Here is a 23617-nt window from a genome sequence, read left to right on the forward strand (position 1 = left end):
CGCATCTGGTGTCCTCCGCCCCTCCCTCTTGCCCTTCCCCCCCTTGCCCTTCCCCGTCCGTCTCCTCTCGGCGGTGTCCGTCTCCCCCCCGCCGCTCCCCGCCCCCGCGCCGCCCGTGTCCCGTCTCCTCCCACGGTGGTGGCGGCGGCCGCGGCGGGGGGAGCTGGGGCTCCTTCCCTCCCTCTGGTAAACACACCCGCCCGCCGCCGGCCCGCTGGCCCATCCGCCACCACTGCCCTTATAAAGTCAGCGGCCGCGAAACTTCCTGCCGGAGCGCGAGCCCCCTTCCCCGGCCGGAGAGCGCGGGCTGGCGCGGATGCGTGCCGCGTGGTGGCCCGCGCCCCGCCGAGTGAGTGAGGGGCGCCCCGACCCGTCCTAGGTCCCCATCCACGTGGCAGCTGTTGGCCAGGACCGAGAGACTGCAGGGACACGGGTCGCCCGGTGCGGAAAGGGGGAGGGTGGAGGGCTGGCGGGGGCCCGGCCCCGGAGCAGAGGAGTGGTCTCACCCGGGCAGCAGGAAGGGGGGGGGTCTTAGGCGAGCCCCAGACTTCCCCTTCCTCCTCCTGCTTGCTTCTGGGGGTCCTTCCTGGCGCGGGCGGCCGGATACTGGCCAGCGGTGGCTTCAGAGCGCGCTGTGCCCCTTGCTGACCTTTGGGGACTTGGGGAAGTGCGGGTTTGGGCCCGGGCAGCGGGGCGCCGCGCGTTCTGGCCCGGGTGGGAGAGGCCGGCAGCGCGCCAGGAATCTGTTGCGCTCACACAGGACCTTCCTTGTTTCCGATAGTGCGAGCCCGGCGCCGCGTGAACCCCTGGCACTGCCGGTGCGCCCAGAGCCAGGCTGGCGGCACCCGCCGGGAAGCCCGGGGCTGGTTCGAGGGGCTCGGGAGCCACCATGATGCGAGACCCTTCCCGGGGGCCGCTGCGGGGGCGGGGAGGGGGGGTCCCCTCGCTCAGCGCGGTGTTCCTGTGCAGGCTCGCGGCCAGCATGGCCCCCACGCTGCAGCAGGCGTACCGGAGGCGCTGGTGGATGGCCTGCACCGCGGTGCTGGAGAACCTCTTCTTCTCGGCTGTGCTCCTGGGCTGGGGCTCCCTGCTAATCATGCTCAAGCAGGAGGGCTTCTATTCCATCTTGTGCTCAGGTATGCCCGAGGAGGGGCAAGTCCGGCTGGGGGAGGGGCAGCAGAAGTTCTGGCCAGGTGGACGTTGGAAAAGAACAGGTGGCCGAGGGGACAGAAAGCAGGGCTGCCTAAGACGGAGCACTGGGCAGGAGTTGGACAGCCCCACTTCTTGACCTCTTCACACTTCCCCTAGAGAGTGGGTGGCGTTCTGCTCACTCTACCTCGTTGATCTAATCCAGTCTTCACAGAATGCCAGGTGTCCTGCTGGGTATTCAGACCCCAGGACTGACCGGCAGAGTCCTAAGTCTTTGGCAGCCTCAGGTCTAGCTAGAGCAAGATGAAAACCTCTAGAAGGAGAGCTGCTGGCACCTAGCTGGGTGAGGGATTTTTTTTTTTTTTTAACCAGGGCTCCTGTAAGACTAAACAAGACAAAGGAGCGCCTACAATGTGCACTTGAACTTAATAGGTCTGTGCTCTTCCTCTTCTAAGACTTTGAGCCCCCAGGTGTTCAAATCACCCATCTGCACAAGGTTAATAAGCCTGCATTGTGGAGGGACCCTGTTTTCCATTTCAATTCCTTTGGCTTCCTGTGAGCGGCCCCTAATGAGGAAGTAGGAATTCTAAGGCTCCTTAGTGGAGGGGAGGAGTCCAGGTCCCCTCTGAGTTGTTTACGCTGAAAACTGGAGAGGACCTGACCTGCTCTTTGTCACCTCGTGTTCTTTTTTTTTTTTAAAGATTTTATTTATTTATTTGAGACAGAGAGAATGAGAGACAGCATGAGAGGGATGGGGGTCAGAGGGAGAAGCAGACTCCCTGCCGAGCAGGGAGCCCGATGCGGGACTCGATCCCGGGACTCCAGGATCATGACCTGAGCCGAAGGCAGTCGCTTAACCAACTGAGCCACCCAGGCGCCCGTCACCTCGTGTTCTTGATGCTTGCCACTGCCCATCCTGTAGCTCCTTCTTGCCTTACTCCACCTGTTTGGTTTGTTTTTTTGTAATCAACTTTATCGAAGATTAATCTACATCACACATTTTGATGAGACTTGACAAATGTGTGCCTCAGGAACCATCACCCACCTCAATCAATATTTAGAATATTTCCATCACCCCCAAACTCCTGCTTCCCTTTTGCTGCCCATCCCTCCACCTGTGCTTTTTTAAAAACAGGTGTGAAAACTTTATTAAGATCTAAGTCATATACCCTACAATTCACCCATTTAAAATACACAATTTTTTTAAAGATTTTATTTATTTGAGAGTGAGAGAGCAGGAGCAGAGGGGAGGAGCAGACTCTGCTGAGCAGGGAGCCCAACTCGGGGCTCGATCCCAGGACCCTGGGATCATGACCTAGGCCGAAGGCAGCCGCTTAACCGACTGAGCCACCCAAGTGCCCCTAAAGTATACAATTTAGTAAGTTATGCAGCCATCACCATAATCAATTTTAGGACATTTTCTTTACCCCAGAAAGTAATCCTGTACCCATTAGCAGTGCCTCGGTTTACCTAGGACAAAAATAGATTTTTTTTTTTTTTAAAGCACTTGTTACCATTTAGTAAACGCCCACCCCCAGGGCTTCAGGCTACCAGGACACAGCCACCCCTCACCCTTAATCTTCTCTTCAGCTCTTCCGTTGAAAAATTTGGCCTTCCCAATGATGGGCGGCTTTGGGGAGCCCTCCCTTTCTAACACTCTGTAGTAGCCTGATTTTACCCATCAATGATAGGTGCTATTTGAATATTTCATCTACATGGCATCTTATAATATGTGGTCTTTTGTGACTGGCTTTTTTTCACTTAGCATGATGTTTTCAGGGTTGATCCGTGTTGTAGCAGGTGTCAGGACTTGGTTTCTTCCCATTGTTGAATAATAGTGCACTGTATGGATCGACCACATTTTATTTATCCATTCATGAGCTGATAGGCATTTGCTTCCACTTTTTGGCCATGATGAATACTTCTATAAACACTGAGGTACAAATTTTTGTGTGGACATAGGCTTCCCTTCCTCTTAGGTATTTACCGAGGAGTAGAATTGCTAGGTCAGAAAGTAACTCCATGTTGAACCAGACTGTTTTCCACAGTGGCTGCCCCGTTTTCCTTCTCCACCAGCAGTGTAAAGGGTTCCAGTTTCTCCACATCCTTGCCCACACTGATGATTGCTTGTCTTTTTTATTATAATAAACCATTCTAGTGGATGCGAATATCATCTTCTTTTTAAAAAATTTTTTATTGTTATGTTAATCACCATACATTACATCATTAGTTTTAGATGTAGTGTTCCATGATTCATTGTCTGTGCATGACACCCAGTGTTCCATGCAGAATCTGCCCTCTTTAATACCCATCACCAGGCTAACCCCTCCTCCCACCCCCCTCCCCTCTAGAACCCTCAGTTTGTTTCTCAGAGTCCATCGTCTCTCATGGTTCGTCTCCCCCTCCGATTTCCCCCCCTTCATTCTTCCCCTCCTGCTATCTTCTTCTTTTGTTTTTTTTCTTTTTAAAGATTTTATTTATTTATTCATGAGAGACAGAGAGAGAGGCAGAGGGAGAAGCAGGCTCCCAAGGAGCAGGGAGCCCGATGCGGGACTCGATCCCAGGACGCTGGGATCATGACCTGAGCCGAAGGCAGACGCTTAACCATCTGAGCCACCCAGGCGCCCTTTTTGTTTTTTTGTTTTTTTTCTTAACATATATTGCATTATTTGTTTCAGAGGTACAGATCTGAGATTCAACAGTCTTGCACAATTCACAGCGCTTACCAGAGCACATACCCTCCCCAGTGTCTATCACCCAGTCACCCCATCCCTCCCACCTCACCCCCCACTCCAGCAACCCTCAGTTTGTTTCCTGAGATTAAGAATTCCTCATATCAGTGAGGTCATATGATACATGTCTTTCTCTGTTTGACTTATTTCGCTCAGCATAATACCCTCCAGTTCCATCCACGTCGTTGCAGCAAATATCATCTTCTTAGGGTTTTGATTTGCAATTCCCTAATGGCTAATGATGGTGGGCAACTTTTCATGTGTTTCTTGGCCTTTGGTATATCTTCTTTGGAGAAATGTCTGTTCAGATTCTTTGGCCATTTTTAAGTTGGGTTATTTGCTCTTTTATCATTGAGTTGTAAGCGTTCTTTATATTCTAGATACAAGTCCCTTATGAGATCTACAGTTTGCAAAATTTTGCTCCCCCTGTGGATGGTCTTCTCACATTCTTCATAGTGTCCTTGGGAGCACAAAAGTTTTTTAATATTGATGAAGTCCAATCTATCCTTTTCTTTGCCATTTGTGTTCTGGTGTCATGTATAAGAAATCCTTGCCTAACCTACAGTCATAAAGATTTATGCCTGTGTTTTCTTCTAAGAGTTTTTATAGTTACAGCTCTTACATTTAGATCTTGGGTCCATGTGGGGGTAATTTCATCTGGTGTGAGGTGTCCACCTGGTGTTTTGAGCTGTCCGGAAGTGAGCATGTGTCTGAGCCCAGTTGTCTGGGATCACTAGAGGTGACCAAAGCGAACCCTCCTTTCTCAGAACTTACTTGTCCACTCTTGGAAAGCAAGGCAGAGCCTGTCTCTCTTCCCCTGGCTCTCATTCCCTCAAGTGACTTAGCCTAAATCCTTGAGCCGTCAGGCTGATTGGGGGTGCTGTACCCTCAGTCATGCTGCCCTATCAAAAGTGGTTATTTTCTGTTTCTTTTAAACATTTTTTTTTAAAGATTTTATTTATTTATCTGACAGAGAGAGACAGCAAGAGAGGGAATACAAGCAGGGGGAGTGGGTGAGGGAGAAGCAGGCTTCCCGCGGAGCAGGGAGCCTGATGCGGGGCTCGATCCCAGGACCCTGGGATCATGACCTGAGCCGAAGGCAGACACTTGATGACTGAGCCACCCAGGCGTTCCTATTTTAAACATTTTTTAAAAAGATTTTATTTATTTGAGAAAGAGAGGAGTGAGCACGAGAGCGAGAGAGCACGAGTTGGGGGAGGGGCAGAACGAGAGGAGAAGCAGACTCTCCAGCTGAACAGGGAGCCCCGATCCCAGGACCCCAGGACCCCAGGATCAGGACCTGAGCTGAAGACAGACACCCAACCAACTGAGCCACCCAGGCACCCCTATTTTCTGCTTCCTGAAGCCACATTCACAAGGACACCAAATCAGACCAGGAATGTGTGTCCCCACAGTGTGTGGAAAGAGCCAGGCAGCATGGCTTCCAACTCTGTGTGTCTCTTGGCTTATTTTAGGTGTTTACTTAGCTTTCTGAATATCTCAGTTTTCCCGTATGTAAAATGGGACCAATCATCCCTACCCCATGGGACTGCTGTGAAAATGAAGTGAGAACAAGCATGTGGACTACAGGTGGAGGTCGTTATTATGTGCTGGACCCAGTTTTTGCTGTCATTTGCCGTGTGACCTTAGACAAGTCACCCGTCCTCTCTGGATCTCCACTTCTAAGTCTGCAAAACAGAGTGGATGCCCCTCATCCTTCTTGCCACAGAGTAATGATGTGAGCACCAAATGATGGCAGTTAAAAAATGTGGAGTTCATGATTGAGGTGTTCACTAGTGTTGGCCTTGGGGGTCCCTGGCCACACCGTCTGTCTTCTCAGTGTTTTCTGTTCCCCCTCAAGCTGTGCCCTGGGGTGGGCGGTCGAACCACCTCTAGGGGTGTCAATAGTTGAAGAGGGCTCTGTTACACAGAATTCAGGCAGGGGCAAATCAATTTAACACATACTGCTGTATATCCAGCAAAAGTTCCAAAACAATGAAACAACACCTAAAGTTCATCAAACCTTTACTATTTGCTATTTAGATCTTCAGTCCTCACAGCAAATCTGTGATCTAGGTATTATTATTAACATATTTTGTAGAAGAGAAAGCTGAAGCTCAGAGAGGCTAAGTAACTTGCCTGAGCTCACACAGCTAATAAGGGGCAAAGTGAGGATTCAACCCAAGATCTGACTCCTCGACCTGTCTCCTGGTCCTCAACCTTCTTTAGCTTAGAGTTCTCCTGGAGCAGTCCTGCCATAGACGAAACAACCAGCTAGAACCTAATCCTACAGGTGTTTGGTGAATGTGACTGTCGACTGCAGGAAAGTGAAGCATCAGGGCATGAGGATGATGGTATCTTTTCTGTGTCATAGGTACTGTTTACTTAGTGCTTCCTTTAAAATCAACCCATTTAAAAAAATTAGCCAAAATTTAAAGTGTAATATCCTTGGAATGTTGGGTTTGATTGTACTTACCCACACACACACATCACACACATATATGTGTCTGATACATACACATATGTATCTGTATGCATCAGAAACACATACGGACATAGATATGTGAATATATTAGAAAAACATGCATGTTTCTTTTTTTTAACTTTATTTTTTAAACGTTTTTTTATTTTTCATTTCTTTTTAAGATTTTTATTTATTTGCTTGACAGAAAGAGAGAGAACACAAGCAGGGGGAGCGGCAGGCAGAGGGAGAAGCAGGCTCCCAGCTGAGCGAGGAGCCCGAGGCGGAGCTCGATCCCAGGACCCTGGGATCATGACCTGAACCGAAGGCAGATGCTTAACGACTGAGCCACCCAGGCGCCCCATATGCATGTTTCTTTTTTTTTTTAATGTTGCAGTTTATTTATTTTTTAAGATTTTATTTATTTACTTGACAGAGAGAGAGATCACAAGTAGGCAGACAGGCAGGCAGAGGGAGATGGAGAAGCAGGCTCCCCGCTGAGCACCCCATATGCATATTTCTAATGTACATATTCATGCATACATTTTTTCCAATACATTCACATATGTATGTGTGTACTTACGTGTGTTTCTGATATATACTGAAATGACTAATAACTGGGCGCTTGGGTGGCTCAGTTGGTTAAGCGACTGCCTTCAGCTCAGGTCATGATCCTGGAGTCCCAGGATCGAGTCCCACATTGGGCTCCCCGCTCAGTGGGGAGTCTGCTTCTCCCTCTGACCCTCTCCCCTCTCGTGCTCTCTCTCATTCTCTCTCTCTCAAATAAATAAATAAAATCTTAAAAAAAAAAAAGAAATGACTAATAACTATGAAACATCAAAATCCATTCCCTGTACCCCCTAACCCATCTTGAGTGTCCCACATGCTGTGCATACCACAATTTGGGAAACAAATTCTTTTCTAAGGCTTCAGCTCTACCACTAACTCAATACATTTTCCCTGTGCCACCCCATGCCTCACTTTACTTGCCTATACGAGTGGGGCTGTTGGATTTCGACGACCTCTTCTATTGTAATTGGCATGGATAGCGTTCTAAGGAGCCTTTGCAACTTGGGCTGGCTTTATCCAAGAAGTCCAGCTTTAGCCAATTACCAGAGTGATCAGGCCTCAGGAGCTATCTCACGTTAACCAGGCTCACAAGAGGCTGATTGATAAGCCAGACAGACTGGTGCACTAACTGACCTTGATTACCAGCCATCCACAGGGCTGGCATGCTCCATGGGCGGAGGAACACGTCTCCTCGCCAGCACCAACACAAGCTTGGGAAGCGCCCTGAGCTGCTGCGTTCAGGACTGAGGGGTCCTGTGGGGGATGGAAGAGTGCTGGCCTTGGAGACGGTCTTGAGTCTGAATGGAAGCCTGCCTGTAGGAAGCGGTGCGGCTGCGAATTGCCAGCTTCTCAGAGCCTCATTATCTGTAAAATGGGGATCATCGGGCTCACTTCGCAGGGAGGTTGTGAGGATCGGATGAGATACTGTATAAAAAAGCCTGGCACAAAGTAGGTGTTAATCCAGAGCTAGTGGGACAGTGTAAGGGAAGGTGCCATCTGATGGTGAGAGACTGAGGAGTGGGGCCAGGGTCTAATTCAGGGGCTGCACGCTCATATGCCAACAGGGATCAAGCAGGTCATAATAACTAATTAATAATCAGAGTTTAATAATCATAATAAAGTAGGACAGGTGTAAGATGGCAAATGTCCGGGAGCTACAGCAGAGGGGAGGACTTGGGTGGCCTAGAGAGGGCAAGCTGTGGTGGGAAGGGTTGACCTCCATTCATCTCCAGCAACGGCCAGATCTTCTGGCTTCTTTCTCTCTCTCTCTCTCTCTTTTTTAAAACATTTTATTTACTTATTTGAGAGAGAGAGAGCACGAGCACGAGCAGGGGAAGATGGAGAAGCAGGCTCCCCACTGAGCAGGGAGTCCGAGGCGGGGCTCAATCCCAGGACCCTGGGATCATGACCTGAGCCGAAGGCAGACACTTAACTGACTGAGCCACCCAGGTGCCCCGATCTTCTGGCTTCTTAAAGAGAAGCCAAATTGTTCGGGGATAAGTCCTGATTTTAAACTGCACCCAGTTACAATTTGCACGCCAAGCAAAACACGTGTGTGGGCCACTACTGGCCGCCTGTTTGCAGCCTCTGGTCTAAATGATCTTTGCATCTTTGAATCTCTTCCCGCTTCACCCACTGCCCCAACTCGGTGCCTGGCATACAGTAGATGTTCCGGAAGTGCACGGAGACTGAATAAAGCGAAGCAGATGAACCTGGTGGAGAAATGAGTGATCGTGACCACCACGAAATTATGAGGCTAGCCTGAACCCCAAAGGCCGTGGTCTGAACCCCCCCACTGCTTCTCCCACGGGCCTGAGCACTCTCCCCCAGTGTCCCGGGCAGCTGGTACTGTGGCTGGCTCCCCGTGGCCCGAGGTGCCTCCTCGCCTGGTTGGCCAGCACTCATGATCTGAAACTTCTTCCTCATATTCTTCCTCACGTTAACACACAGGTCACTTCACCCCTCTGCTGCCTGCAAGCCCTTCGGATATCTGAAGTCAGGAGTCATTGTGGCCACCCAGGGCAGGTGCTTCCCCTTCCAGCATTCAGGCATCCTCACGTCCTCCTGTTTTGTTCTCTTGACAGCACCCGTCACTCTTCACTTTTCTTTCTTTATTTCTTTTCCTTTCTTTCTTTTCTTTCCTTTCTTTCCTTCTATGTAAGCCCTACGCCCAACATGGAGCTTGAACTCACAACCCTGAGATCGAGTCGCATGCTCTACTGACTGAGTCAGCCAGGCGCCCCAAAAGCACCTGTCACTCTTTCAATCAGGGTCCATTTGTTTACTTGTTTAGTATCTAATATAAGCCCCACGAGAGCTGAGAGCTTCCGTTTTTATTCACTGGGATCCCCAGCACCTAGAGAAGAGGCTGACTACATTGAGACCCCCCGGGAGGGCCACCACCTACCCCTTCGTCAGGTGTTTCAGGAGAACCTTCTCTGGGCCAGGCCCTGTGCCAAACTTACCTTCCCCAGCTGAATCTAAGGAACCCACGGGCTAGGCCTCCTCCGCTCCCTGTCACAGGCTAGGGGCCTGTGGCTCAGAGAGGAAGCGACTTGTTCCAGGTTGCCCAGCCTGTAGGGACGGCAGTGGGAATTCAGACCCTGCTTGGGCTGCCCTCCCGGTGCACCCCCGAGTGCACCCTTTGGCAGTGATGCGTAGGCAAAAAACGGGGCAGGGAAGCAGCCACCTCATGACTCAGTGAGCACTGAGTGAAGTGAATCGCCCTCCTTCCCCTTAACCTTTTCTATTAGCTTGTCATGACTCCAAGTTAGCAGTTTACCTTGAGGATGAGTCCTCACCAGAGTAGATAGGACCCTGGGCCACACGCAAAGTTGCCAAGTTGGCAGGAAGTCCTAAGCTCAGGAGCCCCGGCCCCAGGCCCTTCTGTCCTGTGCCCAGCAGCTCGTGCTGCCGCGTGCTGAGCCCTCCCTTGCCTCCTCAGCTGAGAACACCACCAACATCACCCAGGATGAGCAATACAAGTGGCTGAGCTGTGACGGCCAGGAAGAGATGCTCAACCTGGGCTTCACCATCGGCTCCTTCGTGCTCAGCGCCACCACCCTGCCGCTGGGGATCCTCATGGACCGCTTTGGCCCCCGGCCCACGCGGCTAGTCGGCAGGTGAGGCGGCCGGGCCCGTCTGGGGCTGAAAGGTGGGCTGGCACCACAGGGCGAGGAGAGGCTCAGAGTGTTCACGGGCAACTCCTCCCCCTGCCCTGGGTCTCCACAGCGCCAGCTTCGCTGCATCCTGCGCCCTCATGGCCCTGGCCTCTCGGGACACCAGAGGTGAGCTGTTTGGCCTCTCGTGTGCCCACAAGAAAAGAATGGGTGGATGCAGGTGGATCATCTGCCATCCCAGCTCCCCCCTTGGCCTCACAACAGCTCCCCAAATGCCCTCACCCATCCCTCTCCCCTTCCCAGTTCTGTCTCCGTTGATATTCCTGGCGCTGTCCCTGAATGGCTTTGGTGGCATCTGCCTAACGTTCTCTTCACTCACGGTGAGTGTGACAGGCCCCACTTGGCAGCAGGGCACCCAGGAGTGGGGTGGGGGTAGAGGTGAGTGAGGGGGAGAATGGGTGAGGGAGGGGCCAGTGGCTGCAGAGCAAATGCTTGTGTGGGTCTGGAACCCTGTAGGCTGCAGCTAAGGGTGAGTGTGAGGCTGTGCACGTGGGGATGCGACAGTGTGTGAGTGTGGGTGTTGGGCTTTGCGTGTGTCCCGAGCATGTGATGTCTGCTGTTCTACACACTGGGGCCACGGCTCAAACAGAACTGCCAACTTCCTCACCTTCCTGGAACTTCCGTTTGGGGGGGGGGTGGTTGAGCGACCAGGCAACGCCCCCAAACAAGTAAACTCGTAAATGATGTCAGTAGTCGTTAGTGCTGGAAAGAAAATAAAATTGGGTGTCGTGATGGATAGTGACAGAGAAGGAGCAGCTGGGGTGTGCGTTTGCCACGTTGTGTATTGTGTGGTGCTCTAGATGGGGAAGGGCGTGTGTCCGTGAATATGAGCGTATGAGCTTAAACCGTGTGAACTTGCCGGCGCTTGACCGTGCTGGACCTACAGAAACAGCTTTTTCCACGACGCGACCTCTTACATATGTGTGTTTGGTGTGCGTGTTGCTCTGAGTGTGTATGTTTATAGATGTGAGTGAGCGCAAGGGTTAAAGGCTTCTGAGTGTGTGGTGGGGGAAGGGTTCCTGGCTGGGCCAGCCTCAGGCTGTTTATCCCTGACCGCCAAACGGGGTGTTTTTGGCTGAATTTCACCTCACCCAGCAGCCGCCTTTAATTCCAGCCTGGGACATTTCACAACTCTCTAAGGAAGCGGATCCCTTCCTCCCCGCCCCCCTGCGCAGCCCCTTCTCCACGCTACGCAACTTGGCTCGGGCCCTGAATCCCTTCCCTCCGCGGCGCCCAACCTCGGACCCTGCCCCGGCCTGCCTAGGGGTCTCTGCCCGCCGCCCCGCCGCTCCTCCCCCTGCCCCGCCGCCAGTAATCTCCAGCCAATAGCAGGGCCCGGCGCCCGCCCCGCCTCCCGGCCCCGCCCCGCCCCGCCCCCCGCCCCGGGCCTCTGCCCTAGCCCGCCAGGACCGACCCAGCTGGGACATCCAGTGCTGCCCAACCCCTCGGCCCGGGTTAGCCAGGTCGGCCTCGCGCCCTGCCCCCGGCGCGCCTTGCCGGGCGGAGGCAGCGCCCGGGGACCCTGGGGCGGGGGCGCCAAGGGTTCGGCCGCTCTCCGGCCCTGGCCCTGGCACTTTCCCCCCGCGTCCTTGGCGGCGTGCCTTGCAGATACTGGGTGTCAGGGAAACCTCTACCCCAGTGAGGGTCAGCCTGGTCCCACCCCCTTTTCATAGCCACTTGGAAGGTGGTGGAGGACTCCGTTCTCCGTGTTTACCATCTTCCTTCCCCAAGGTATTTGAGGTCCCCCTTCTTGGCCTGGGTTACCCCCTTTGTAGAGAGGGTTGAAGTTCGGTATGGCATCTAAGGCCCTTCCCGGCTATGGGATCTGTTGACCTGGGGAGGATGATGGGGCCAGAGGGGGGTGTACACAAAGGGCAGCGTGACTTTGCTTTCTCCTCCCCGGAGGGCCTGGCTCAGGCGGGTGAGCAGAACATATGATCAGTTCTCTACTGGTGGGAATTCTGGGCCTGCTCTGGACGTCGGAGCCGCCTCTCCTGGACACCTGGCCTGCCCCTGCCCCTCCTTTAGCTCCACCCTAACCTCCCTGGCACCTCCCATGACTTGTCCTGGCTCAGCAGACTGGGACCTTTGGCGTCACCAGGAGGGTTAATTCCAGAGCCAGCCATGGTCACAGCCTTGGGGCTTGGGAGAGAGCAAGGATCGCCAGAACAGGGGAGAAAGTCAGTAACGAGCTCTGTGAACTTGACTACATTTCTCTCCCTCGCTGGGCCTCAGTTTTCTCATCTGTCAAATGGGTTGCACTAGATCAGCTTTTCTTAAACACCCATTGCATGGGTTATTAAGAGGCGGCACCCAATAGAAGGGCTCCATTAACAACTAACTTTGGAAACCCCGGGGGGGGGGGTTAAACAAAATTGACAAATTTTTGTCTTTGAGGGCATGTCCGGGAACCTTTCAGATGCCAAAGTGCATTGGGAGTCTCTAGGAGGCTGTTGGCTAGTTTCCGACCGTGATTTTGCCTTCAGACTTTTCTGCTGCATCTCCCGGAGCTAGTGTTCCTGGAGCTCACTTTGAGGGCGGTGGGGCTGGATGCATCCAGGCTTTACCCCATGGGGCTGGGCAAGGGGCACCCTGGGTGGCTGTGAGGGTCCCCCGGCTCACTAGGGCTACTTCCCTCCCTCAGCTGCCCAACATGTTCGGGAGCCTGCGGTCCACGTTCATGGCCCTCATGATCGGCTCCTATGCCTCTTCTGCCATCACGTTCCCAGGAGTCAAGGTATTGGGACTGTTTGGGGGTGGGGGCAGTGAGGTCACTTGGGTTTTCTTTTTGCCTCGACACAAAAACTCGGGGTTGGCTGAGTAGTGGCCGGCGTGTCTGAGGATCCTGTTCCTGCCGGTCAGAGGTCCATCCCCACCACCATGGGGCAAAGCACTGAAGCATCATGGGGAGAGCCTGGACATTGCTGTGGACTTGCAGGTCTAACCTCCCTGCTTTGCCCCCTTCCCTTTACTGCCGCCCCAGGCCAAGCCTCCATCCTCTCTCCTGGGCTAGTTCAAGCCTTCCTAGCTGGTCTCCCTGCCTTCACATGATTCTATTTTTTTTCTATTAAGATTTTATTTACTTATTCGAGAGAGAGAAAGGGAGAGACAGAGCACAAGTGGAGGGGGAGGGGCAAAGGGAGAGGAAGAAGCAGACTCCCCCCTGAGCAGGGAGCTGGAGCAGGCGAGATCCTAGGACCCAGGGATCACGACCTGAGCGGAAGGCAGACGTCTGCCCAACCAACCGAACCACCTAGGCAGCCCCTCTCATGACTTCTAGAATGCTCTTAGTTGGAGGCCTGGCTCACTGACAGAATCAAGTCCAACCCCTTCAGGAATGCATTCAATGCCCTTGACCTCTCTGGCCTCACCCAGCCTTTCCAGCCACGTCTCCTTCTCCTGCCTTGGAGAGACTATTTGCCTTGGGTCCAGGGTCATGAACGTAGTCCATACCGGGCTGGAGCCTGGACAGATCCGCCCGGTGGAACTAGAACCAGAAGGCCTGAATTCTAGCCTGGGGGCAAGCTTGGGGCCTCACTTCTTCCTCTGATATCAAAGGACATCAAGGCGTGATTTCACCTGGGCCATCGCATACCCTTCAGATTCCGCCTGGGGCAGTCACGTTTGTTAGTTTAGAAGGCACTTGCTAGGCATCCGAAGGAGTTTGAGAGTGCATTGGTGGGGGTGGCCATCAACTGTTCAGGTAGCACCAGGCATGGAGGGTGGCAGGTTCTCCATTTTCTTTGAAGCGCTGTCCCGTCTGCAGGGAAGAAAGAGCACCCAGGCCCCAGGCTGAGGAGGAACAGAAATGCTCCCAGGCTGCACGGGAGCTCTGAGCCAGAGCCCGAGGGGATGGCAGATGTCAGTCATCCCAAGCAGGGAGGACAAGGGGAGGGACACCATCTCTGTGTACCTGGCTTCCCCGTTGGCACCGAATCCCAATCAGTTCAGAACCTACTTGTCCTGGGGTGGGGAGGCCTTGGGCAGAGCTCTTGCATGTGCGCGCATACACACACACAGTTGTCCTGCGCACCTGGGAACACCTGTGCAAGGAGAGATAAGGCTTCTCAGATTGGGTTTGTCTTTCCCTCGGGGAATGTGCCAGGAAGGGGCAAGATAAACAGTTAGGCCCGGGAAACCTAGAACATTAATTTTTCTCTTTTGTACATAAAATGAAATGGCATTTTTGTGTGAAAGCCAACATGCACATGGACTCATAGGCAGATTTGTGCACCTTTTTTAGATAGTAATTGAGATTTCAAAGACCTTTTGTGCTTGTGGCCAGCAGCTTCAGCTCTCTGTGGGAACTGTTTCAGATCTCGTTAGGGGGCTGGGGTTACAAAGGAAGAGGGTGGTGGGTCTTCTGGGTCTGACTCTTCACTTCTGCCTCAGCTTCCTCATCTGCAAATTAGGCACAAGGAATGGGGTAAAAGAAACCTTGTCTCGGGCCAGTGGGGCCTGGGCTTGGCCTTGGGCTGGAAGAGGTGGGGCCAGGCGGCCACCCCCATGGGCCTGCCCCCTCCTTCCACAGCTGATCTACGACGCCGGCGTGTCCTTCGTGGTCATCATGTTCACCTGGTCGGGCCTGGCCTGTCTCATCTTTCTGAACTGTGCCCTCAACTGGCCCGGTGAAGCCTTTCCGGCTCCTGAAGAAGTCAACTACACGTGAGTGGCTGTGTCAGGAGGGGAGCTCCCCTCCCTGTGGAGGGAGAGATGGGGGGGCGGCAGCGGTGGTCGTGCAATGCACAGAATCAGCTTTGGTGTCAGAGACCTACATTTGCAGATGGCCTCTGTTTTCTCATCTGTACAATGGGCTCGATCCTCCCCACCCACAAGTGTGTGAATAGACGTGGCACCTAACAGGTGGTCAAACAGGGTGACTGGTACTGGTAATATCCTTTCTGAGTTTGGAGGGTGGGATCAGAGTAGGAGGGATCCCAGCAAGGGTGCCCTGTGCCATATGGTCCTAGGAGGGGGATACAAAGACTCAAATGCCCCACCCTTTATGGGGCAAGCTAAATGCCAACTTTTCCCCATGCCCTATCAGTTCAGTGGGGGTGGGGTGATGCTCCACAAGGAAGCACATAGGGTGCCGGTCAAAAGCTGATGTTTTTCCAGTGTCTTCTACAGGCCAGGCGCTGTGCGTAGCTCTCATACCATTCTCAACAGCCCTATGGTGTGGCTTCTGTTATTAACTCCATTAATAACAAAGGCTCAGGGAACAAAGTGACTTTCCTAAAGTAGTACCACCGAAGGGGGTTGAGGTAAAGCTTGGAACCAGGCTCTCTGACTCTAGAGTCTGAATTCTTAATGCTGCCTCCACGGCAACAGCCCAGGTTGCCTCACGACTCACCCACCCTTCACTTACTGGGTGCCAAGCTGGCCCCTGGCCCGGGCTCTGAGTGACCAAGATGTAGTGGGCACATCGGTCAGCGCTAGGTCCCGGGGTGCTTAGCACCCCTGGGACCGACTAGGACAGACCTGGAGAGGCAGGCTGTTGAGGGCAGGGTCTGCATAGCTGGTCCCCACATGCCCTGGCCTGGCTGCCGGCAGGAAGAAGATCAAGCTCAGAGGGTTGGCCCTAGATCACAAGGTGACAGGTGACCGCTTCTACACCCATGTGACCGTCGTGGGCCAGCGTCTGAGCCAGAAGGCCCCCAGCCTGGAGGAGGGGGCTGACGTCTTCATCTCATCCCAGGATGTTCGTGGCGCCTCAGAAAGCCCTCCTGAGAGTGAGTTGTCTGGTCAGGGAGGGTGGACCCTCAGGCTCAGTGAGTACTCATCCTAAGCGCTCATTCTCTCCCCTTGTGTTCTCTCCACACCCCATGATGTAGGTGGGTCATGCTCCCCATTTACAGAATGGGGAGAAATCAGAGCTCAGAGAATTCTGGAAGTTCAGACTCAGGGGTACTCTGCTGGATTCCTGGGTGAAGGAGGGAGGGAGGAGCTTCCAGAAGGGGGAGGCTCTGCAGGCCTGTGGGGCAGTCGGGGCAACCCTCTGAAACGCTAGCTTCAGACCCTGACTGCGTGAGCCCGCGGCCAGGACCGGCACTCTAACGCCCGGCCGGCTGGCTGGCTCCCCCTGCTGGCTGGACGAGGAGCTGCAGCCTCCTGCCTGGGCCACTTCGCAAGGTATCAATCAGCTCCCAGATTAGGGGAAGGTACACCTGCCTTAGAGTCAAGAGATGGGGGTTTGAGTCTGGCGCACCCGTTGCAGACCATGTGACCTGGGCAGATCCTGTAACCCTGCTCTGGCTTTCCTTATCTCTTAAACTAGCAGCAATAACACCCACTGAACAGGGAAGTTAATCGTGAGGATTAAATGGTCCACGGATGTGGAAGCTCTGTTCCGGGCACAGGGGTGTGCAGGTGTGAGGGTGTTACCTGTGCTGCTGGCCTCTCATGGCAGAGTGAGGCCGGGCAACCTGCCGCTTCCAGCCCCGTGAGCTTGAGCAAGTCATTGAGCTCTGGGCCTCAGTTTCCTCAGCTGTAGAATGTGCTAAAGACAGGGTTTTGTACGCTTTGAGTAATGGGATGATATGTGTCAAGTGTGCGGCACATAGTGCTTAATACATAGTAGCTAGAGTTATTATTACCACACCAGCGTGGACATCCAGAGGTCACCTGGAAATGTTCTGTTGCAATCGTTATAAAACTGGGCAAGAACCTGGAGGCCGGTGAGTCTGAACAGTCCTTTTTGAAGAAACCAGTCCCTCCAGAGTCACGTAGTGAGTGTCAGAGCCCCCTCTGGAACTGCATCCGCTGGGACAATCAGAGGGAAATGGAACATCGGGAGGCTCAGGGGCGCCCTCTGCTGTCTCCCCAGAGTCCGTCCCCTTCCGCCAGAGCCTCTGCTCCCCCATTTTCCTGTGGAGCCTCCTCACCATGGGCATGACCCAGTTGCGGGTCATCTTCTACATGGCCGCCATGAACAAGATGCTGGAGTACCTCGTGACTGGGGGCCAGGAGCATGGTGAGGTGCTGCTGAGCCCGCTGGGGGCCGGGGGCACGGGAGGGTCACCCTGCTGAGCTCCTCTCACTCTGGCTTCTCTCCCCACCCCCCATCAGAGACGGACATCCTGAGAAAAAGGGCGGCAGAGACAGGTAGGGGGATGAGGCCCTGGCCCACACCCGTCCCACCACTGCCTGCTCCAGAGGGAGCCTGGGCCCACCCTCGGAGCTCTGGGCGTTCGGGGCATCGAAGAATCTGGGGTCCCGGGGGAGGCTCTTCTGGCACCCCTTGTCCTGCCCCGAAGTGGGCTGCTGGCATCTGTCATGCCGTCTCCTGACTCCGCTTCTCTTCCCGTCCTTCCCAGTGGGGTTCTACTCCTCCATCTTTGGGGCCATGCAGCTCTTGTGCCTCCTCACCTGCCCGCTCATCGGCTACATCATGGACTGGCGGATCAAGGACTGTGTGGACGCCCCCAGTGAGGGCACTGCCCTCGGAGATGCCAGGTGACTGGCACAGGGGTGGCCACAGCTTGTCACTTTCTCTGCGCTTTCACAGCCAGCATCTCATTTCATTCTGCCCAGAGCCCTGGGAGAGCAGGAGCCTCTCCCCATTTTACAGAGGAGGAAGCTGAGGGGGTGCACGGCTTGCTCGATGATAAGTGTAGCCCACCTCAGGTGCTGACTGCACGAGGTACCTTGCATTGTCCTGTTGAGTCCTGCAGCAGCTCTCTGAGGGAGGTGCGGTGTCCTCATTTCACAGATGAGGACGCTGAGACACAGAAAGGTTAAGTAACTTACCCAAGATCACACAGCTTTTATTTATTTTATTTTATTTTTTTTCTAAGATTTTATTTATTTATTTGACAGAGAGATAGAGAGAGAGCACAAGTAGGCAGAGAGGCAGGCAGAGGGAGAGGGAGAAGCAGGCTCCCCACCTAGCAGGGAGCCCGACATGGGGCTCGATCCCAGGACCCTGGGATCATGACCTGAGCCGAAGGCAGCCGCTTAACCGACTGAGCCACCCAGGTGCCCCTATTTTATTTTATTTTAAAGATTTTATTTATTGGAGCGCCTGGGTGGCCCAGTCGGTTGAGCATCTGACTTTTGGTTTTGGCTCAGGTTGTGATCTCAGGGTGCTGGGATCAAGCCCCGGGCCTCCCTGCTCAGTGGGAAGTCTGCTTCTCCCTCCCCCTCTGCCCTTCCCCCCACTTGTGTGCCCGCGTGTGTGCATTCTCTCAAATAAATAAATAAAATATATTTTTAAAGGATTTTATTTATTTACTTGAGAGAGAGAGAGGGCCCAAGCAGAGGGAGGGACAGAGAGAGAGAATCTCAAGCAGATTCAAGTATGGAGCCCAACACGGGGCTCAATCCCAGGACCCAAAGATGGTGACCTGAACTGAAACCAAGAGTCCACCGTTGAACCGACTGAACCACCCAGGCGCCCCGATCACACAGCTTTTAGTAGCAGGTTGTAGAAGCTATCTTATAAAGGGTATGTATATATGTATATATATATATACCCTAAAGCCTTCTTTCTTTCTTTCTTTCTTTATTTATTTTTAAAGATTTTTTTAATTTATTTATTTGAGACAGAGAGAATGAGAGAGAGAGAGCACATGAGAGGGGGGAGGGTCAGAGGCAGAAGCAGGCTCCCTGCTGAGCAGGGAGCCCGATGCGGGACTCGATCCAGGGACTCCAGGATCATGACCTGAGCCGAAGGCAGTCGCTTAACCAACTGAGCCACCCAGGCGCCCAAGCCTTCTTTTTTTAAAGATTTTTATTTATTGAGAGAGATAGTGATAGAGAGAGAGCATGAGATGGGGAGAGTCAGAGGGAAAAGCAGACTCCCCGCTGAGCAGGGAGCCCGACATGGGACTCGATCCCGGGACTCCAGGATCATGACCTGAGCCGAAGGCAGTCGCTTAAACAACTGAGCCACCCAGGCGCCCCTACCCTAAAGCCTTCTTTAAGCAGCTAACATTTATTGTCTCATATAGTTTCTGAGTCAGGAATCTGGGAATGACTTAGCTGGGTGGTTCTGGCTCAGTGTCTGTCTGAGTCTGTTTGAGCTGGTATAACAAAACACCACCACACACTGGGTAGCTTAAAAACAACAGAAAGCTAGTTCTCATGGTTCTAGAAGCTGGAAGTCTCAGATCAGAGAGCCACTGGTTGAGTGAGGGCCCTCTTCTGGGTGGCAGACTTCTCCCTGTGTCCTCACATGGCCTAAGGAATAGAGAACTCTGTGGGCCCTCCTTTCTAAGGACACTAATCCCATGAGGAGGGCTCTGCCCTTGTGACCTAATCACCCTGCAGAGCCCCACCTCCTAATACCATCATGTTGGGCTTTAGGATTTTCAGCATACGAATTTCGGGGGGACACAGCCATTTGGACCATAGCAGGGTCTCATGAGGCTACAGTCTGGCTGTCGGCCAAGACTACAGATATCTGGGGTGTTGACCAGGGTGGGGGAATCCATTACTGAGCTCCCTCACATGGCTGTTGGCAGAAGAGGCGGCTCCTCCCTGCCTGGGTCCCTCCATAGGGCTGCTCACCACCGGGCAGCTGGCTTCCCCCAGAGCCAGGGGTCTAAGGGAGGGAGACCAAGATGGAAGCCTCTGTGTCCTTCACAGTGAAATCTCACGAGTGACGTCCCATCGCTTCCGTAGTATTCTGTCGGTCACACAGAGTGACCGGTCCGGTGTGGGAGGGGATGACACAGGGTATGGCTAGCAGGAGGTGGGGCTCACTGAGGCCCATCTTGCTGGCTGGAGACCACCGTTGGGTCTTGAACTGGGGTTTTCTGACTGCGTGTGTTCTTTTTGTGTTTGTCCTGAGAGGATAGGAGGGAAGGCATCTTAAGGAACAATCCAGTGGCTTCCCTCCCCAGCATTGTACTACCCCAGCCTCCTGAAGGCAGGGCCGTCTGTCTAGGATAGATGGGCAGCCTGCCCTCATCCCAGCCTACTGACCTCTCCCCTGGGGCAGCTCTCAGAGCCCTTGATTGTGCCAGAGTGGGGCTTGCTGGACAGTCAGGGGCCAAGCTGCTGTCCCCAGAGCAGCATCTACTTTTGTCCAGGCTGATGGGCAGAGACGCTTTTGTAGGGGCTTCCAGTGGGGGGTGGTGTGAGAGCTCCCGGTTCTCCACCTTCCTTCCCATCCTTGAGCCTCAGACTTCAGTGTGCGTGAGACATACCTGGGCTGTTTGCCAAAATGCAGATTCCTGGGCCCCACTCCTGAGATTCTGGGGGTGGGAGCCTGGAATCTGCATTTTAAAGAAAGGCCCCAGGTGATACTGGGGTCATAGGTGGGGGAGCCACATTTCGAGAAACACAGTGCTGGAGAAATGGCCTGCTCCCTTTGCTGCCCCACAGCAAAGGCACAGTAGAAGAGGGGAGGCCAGCCCGAGAGCCAGGGAGCTGCTGGGGAGGTGGAGGCAGCGGCCAGTGACACCCTGTTCTCCTCAGGGATGGGGTTGCCACCAAGTCTGCCAGACCCCGCTACCGCAAGATCCAGAAGCTCACCAATGCCATCAACGCCTTCACCCTGACCAACTTTCTGCTGGTGGGGTTTGGCATCACCTGCCTCATCAACAGCTTACACCTCCAGGTACCCACTTCCATCCTTCCTGCCTCCCTGCCTCCCAGGACCCCTCCAGAGGGACATTTCACCCAGTGCCTGCCTTCCAGGAAGCACGGTTCTCATCCTCTGGGCCTGTTTTCCGGGCACTGGTTTGTCAGGGGCTCAGTGTCCCTCTTCACCTTACCCATCCTTCCTCTTGCCTCCACACCTGCTCTTCACCTCTTCCCTCTCTTTGGTTTCAGTTTGTGACCTTCGTCCTGCACACCATGGTTCGAGGTTTCTACCACTCAGCCTGTGGCAGCCTCTATGCGGCAGTGTGAGTCAGCCCGCGCTGAACTGCCTTCCCGAGCTTTCCCTCCATAACCAGAGAATCCCGGAGCAGAGTTGAAAGGGCCCCGGACACCCCTTCACGCCCTCCCTGCGCTCCGCTGCTCCCCCGGAGTGCTGACTGACATCTCAGAGTCAGCGGGGAGCTGGGAGGTGTCTGGGGGGGCCGTCCTCTCGGAGCTTCCCTGGTGGTGGGGCCCCCGCCTCTATCAAAGGCAGCCTGCCCCGCCACCAGCCGCCTCCAGCACCAGGAGGTCCTGCCTTAGAGGAAGCCGAAATTCTTGGTTTGATGACACTTTGGTCCTACGTCTGCTCTCCTCTTAACCGCCCCCCCGCCACCGCCGGCAGCCCTGTGTCCTTCATCGGCTCCAGCCAGAGTCTCGGAGTCACCCTTGATTCTGCCCTTCCTCACACTCCACGTCCAGTCCCGCCAGTTCCCCGTCCACAGACCCCAAATGCAACCCTCTCCTCCTCCCCACCGCCACTCCCCTGCCCTGGCCGAGTGCAGCAGCTCCCAGCGGGCTCCCCGTGCCTGCTCTCGCCTCCCTTGGTCTATTTTTAACACAGGGGCTGGAGACACCTGTTGGGACATAAGTCTTTTCCTGTCACTCCGTGGCTTCCTGCTACGCTCTCAGAAAAAGCCAGAGGCTTTGTTATGGCTGAACAGGCCCCCCCCCCCCATTGACAGGTTCCCCTCCAACCACTTCGGGACGCTGACGGGCCTGCAGTCCCTCATCAGTGCTGTGTTTGCCCTGCTCCAGCAGCCACTTTTTATGGCCATGGTGGGACCCTTGAAAGGAGAGCCCTTCTGGGTGAGAACTGGGGGTGGCACGCGGGGAGCAGGACCCCGTTTCCAGGGGTTCTGAGGAGCTGGGGCTGGGAGCGGGGGGCTTGTATCTGACAGAATCCCTGACTCCTATCTCCGACTGAAGGTCTCTAATCGGGGGCTTCCCAAGCTGGCTACCCATCACAACCCCTCACAGAGTGAAAAATAGATTCCCCAGCCTGCCGACTCAGCGCCTCTTGCTCTGGGCCAGGAGTGTCTCTGAAAGAAGCTCCAGGTGCCTGGTGAAGTGGCCCAGTTCTGATGCCGTCTGGTTTCACCCAGGGCACGGATGCTCTTAGCACCTCTGGAAAGGGGTTCCTCCAAGCCCTCTCAGCTCAAACACCCTCAAGACAGGGCAGCAGCCTTTGGTATAGTTAGAAGGGCTTTTCCTTCCACCGACCACACGTCTGCCTCCCCAGAGCTGGTCCTCTCTCCGCCCTCTGGGGCCACCTGTCCCGTAACCCTTCTCCCAGCAGAGCGATCAAGAAAGGACAGTCATGGTTTATGGCGTGCTCACGAGGTGCTGAGGTCATTTTGCCCTGACGAGGCACTTAGAGTCAAGGCGATTTGCCTAAGTCGCACAGCGAGTCATGCAGAGCGGGCTGTGAGCCGAGGCCACGCCCGAGTGAGGGCCACTGTCCTGGGCCTTCCGTCCCCTGGCTGCATGCCTGGGCTCCTTTCACCATCTGCCAACCTCTTCTCACCAACCTCAATGGAATCAATGGGATCCCGTCATCAATGTCCCCAGCCCAGAAGCTTCCATTTCAGAAGGTGCCCTGCATTGGGCACCAGCCCAGACTCCCCCAGTATCTCCCCAGAGGGCACCAGCTCGTGTGGGCACTGGCCTCAGCCAGGGTTCAGACCACGCTCTGATACTTTACGAGGCTGTTGAACATTAGATGAGATATTGGTGAAACGGTGATTGAACACAGTACGTGCTAGCCATATTTCTCATTCTGGCCCAGGACCTGGAATGAAAATGGCTGCCTCCTCCTCTCTGTTGGAAGTTGAGGAGGGTCCTTGAGGGTGATGAGGGAAAATCGGTACCTACTTGACTCTTGTCTCTCTCTCCTTGCCCTCAAGGTGAATCTGGGCCTCCTGCTCTTCTCACTCCTGGGCTTCCTGCTACCTTCCTACCTCTTCTACTACCGTGCCCGACTCCAGAGGGAGTATGCCACCTACTGGGAGGGCCCAAAGAAGGTGCTTGGCGGCTCTGAGGTGACCGCGTAGACCTCTTAAGGCCAAGGGACCTGGATGACAGGCAGCCAAGGCCTGAGCAACGAAAGGGAATGCCTCATGTGGCTTTTCTACCTGTAACATACACACAGAGCTGGGCCATGGATTTATAAATACCAAGAGAAGTTCTATTTTTGTAGGGACTTGCTAAAAGGGAGAAAAAAAAAACACCTAAAAAAAATTTCCCCAAAGCAATGCTCCATTGACTGAAGACAGCCCCTGTGCTAAAAGGATTGGGCCCTCTTCCTTCGCAGATTGGCAGATACCAGGGTGTGGGGCTGCCCTTTCTCTAGGCCTGCATCCTAGGGGCCTGCCTGCTGGTGCCCCCTGGGGGCTTGTGGGATCAACAGGCAAACAGGCTACCCCTAGGGTTCCAGCTAGGCAATGCCCAGAGCCCGCGTGTGTGTATATGCTCACGTGTGCATGTGTGTGCGTGTGTAGGTGTGTGTATGAAACATCCTTCCCCTCAGAGGAAAGGGGCCTGAGGTGCTCGCTGTGTCTTGGACGGGGTGTTGGGGGGTAAGCCCCTTCCAGGGGCTGGAGGGCGGGTTCCCTCCCTGGTACTGCTTTTGGCAGGTCTTAGAGAAAAATAAAAAGGGA

General features: G+C 54.2%; 1 protein-coding gene across 2 annotated transcripts; it reads left to right on the forward strand.

Moving 5' to 3' along the window:
* Window positions 1–938: 938 nt before the first annotated feature.
* Window positions 939–23617, forward strand: SLC43A1 (solute carrier family 43 member 1). 2 transcript variants are annotated; one of them, XM_044919383.1, is made up of 15 exons: window positions 939–1136; window positions 2604–2605; window positions 9862–10034; window positions 10144–10199; window positions 10335–10411; window positions 12736–12828; window positions 14623–14756; window positions 15645–15823; window positions 16918–17064; window positions 17160–17195; window positions 17408–17546; window positions 20514–20655; window positions 20871–20944; window positions 21644–21767; window positions 22865–23617. In XM_044919383.1, exons 1-15 carry the CDS (start codon window positions 983–985, stop codon window positions 23009–23011), a joined length of 1677 nt encoding a protein of 558 aa, XP_044775318.1. In that variant the 5' UTR covers window positions 939–982; the 3' UTR covers window positions 23012–23617. The 2 variants fall into 2 exon arrangements, with proteins under 2 accessions (XP_044775318.1, XP_021540522.1); XM_021684847.2 differs by lacking the exon at window positions 2604–2605 and having other exon boundaries at window positions 968–1136; window positions 9857–10034.

The sequence above is a fragment of the Neomonachus schauinslandi genome, chromosome 11 (assembly GCF_002201575.2).
Source record: "Neomonachus schauinslandi chromosome 11, ASM220157v2, whole genome shotgun sequence".
NCBI lineage: Eukaryota > Metazoa > Chordata > Mammalia > Carnivora > Phocidae > Neomonachus > Neomonachus schauinslandi.

Excerpts from the sequence above, each read along its gene's own strand:
- SLC43A1 (XM_021684847.2), top strand. The coding sequence starts at position 983 with ATGGCCCCCACGCTGCAGCAGGCGTACCGGAGGCGCTGGTGGATGGCC. Across the intron at positions 17,547-20,513 it reads ACTGCCCTCGGAGATGCCAG|GGATGGGGTTGCCACCAAGT; the intron begins GTGACTGGCACA and ends TGTTCTCCTCAG. Across the intron at positions 21,768-22,864 it reads TGAAAGGAGAGCCCTTCTGG|GTGAATCTGGGCCTCCTGCT; the intron begins GTGAGAACTGGG and ends CTTGCCCTCAAG.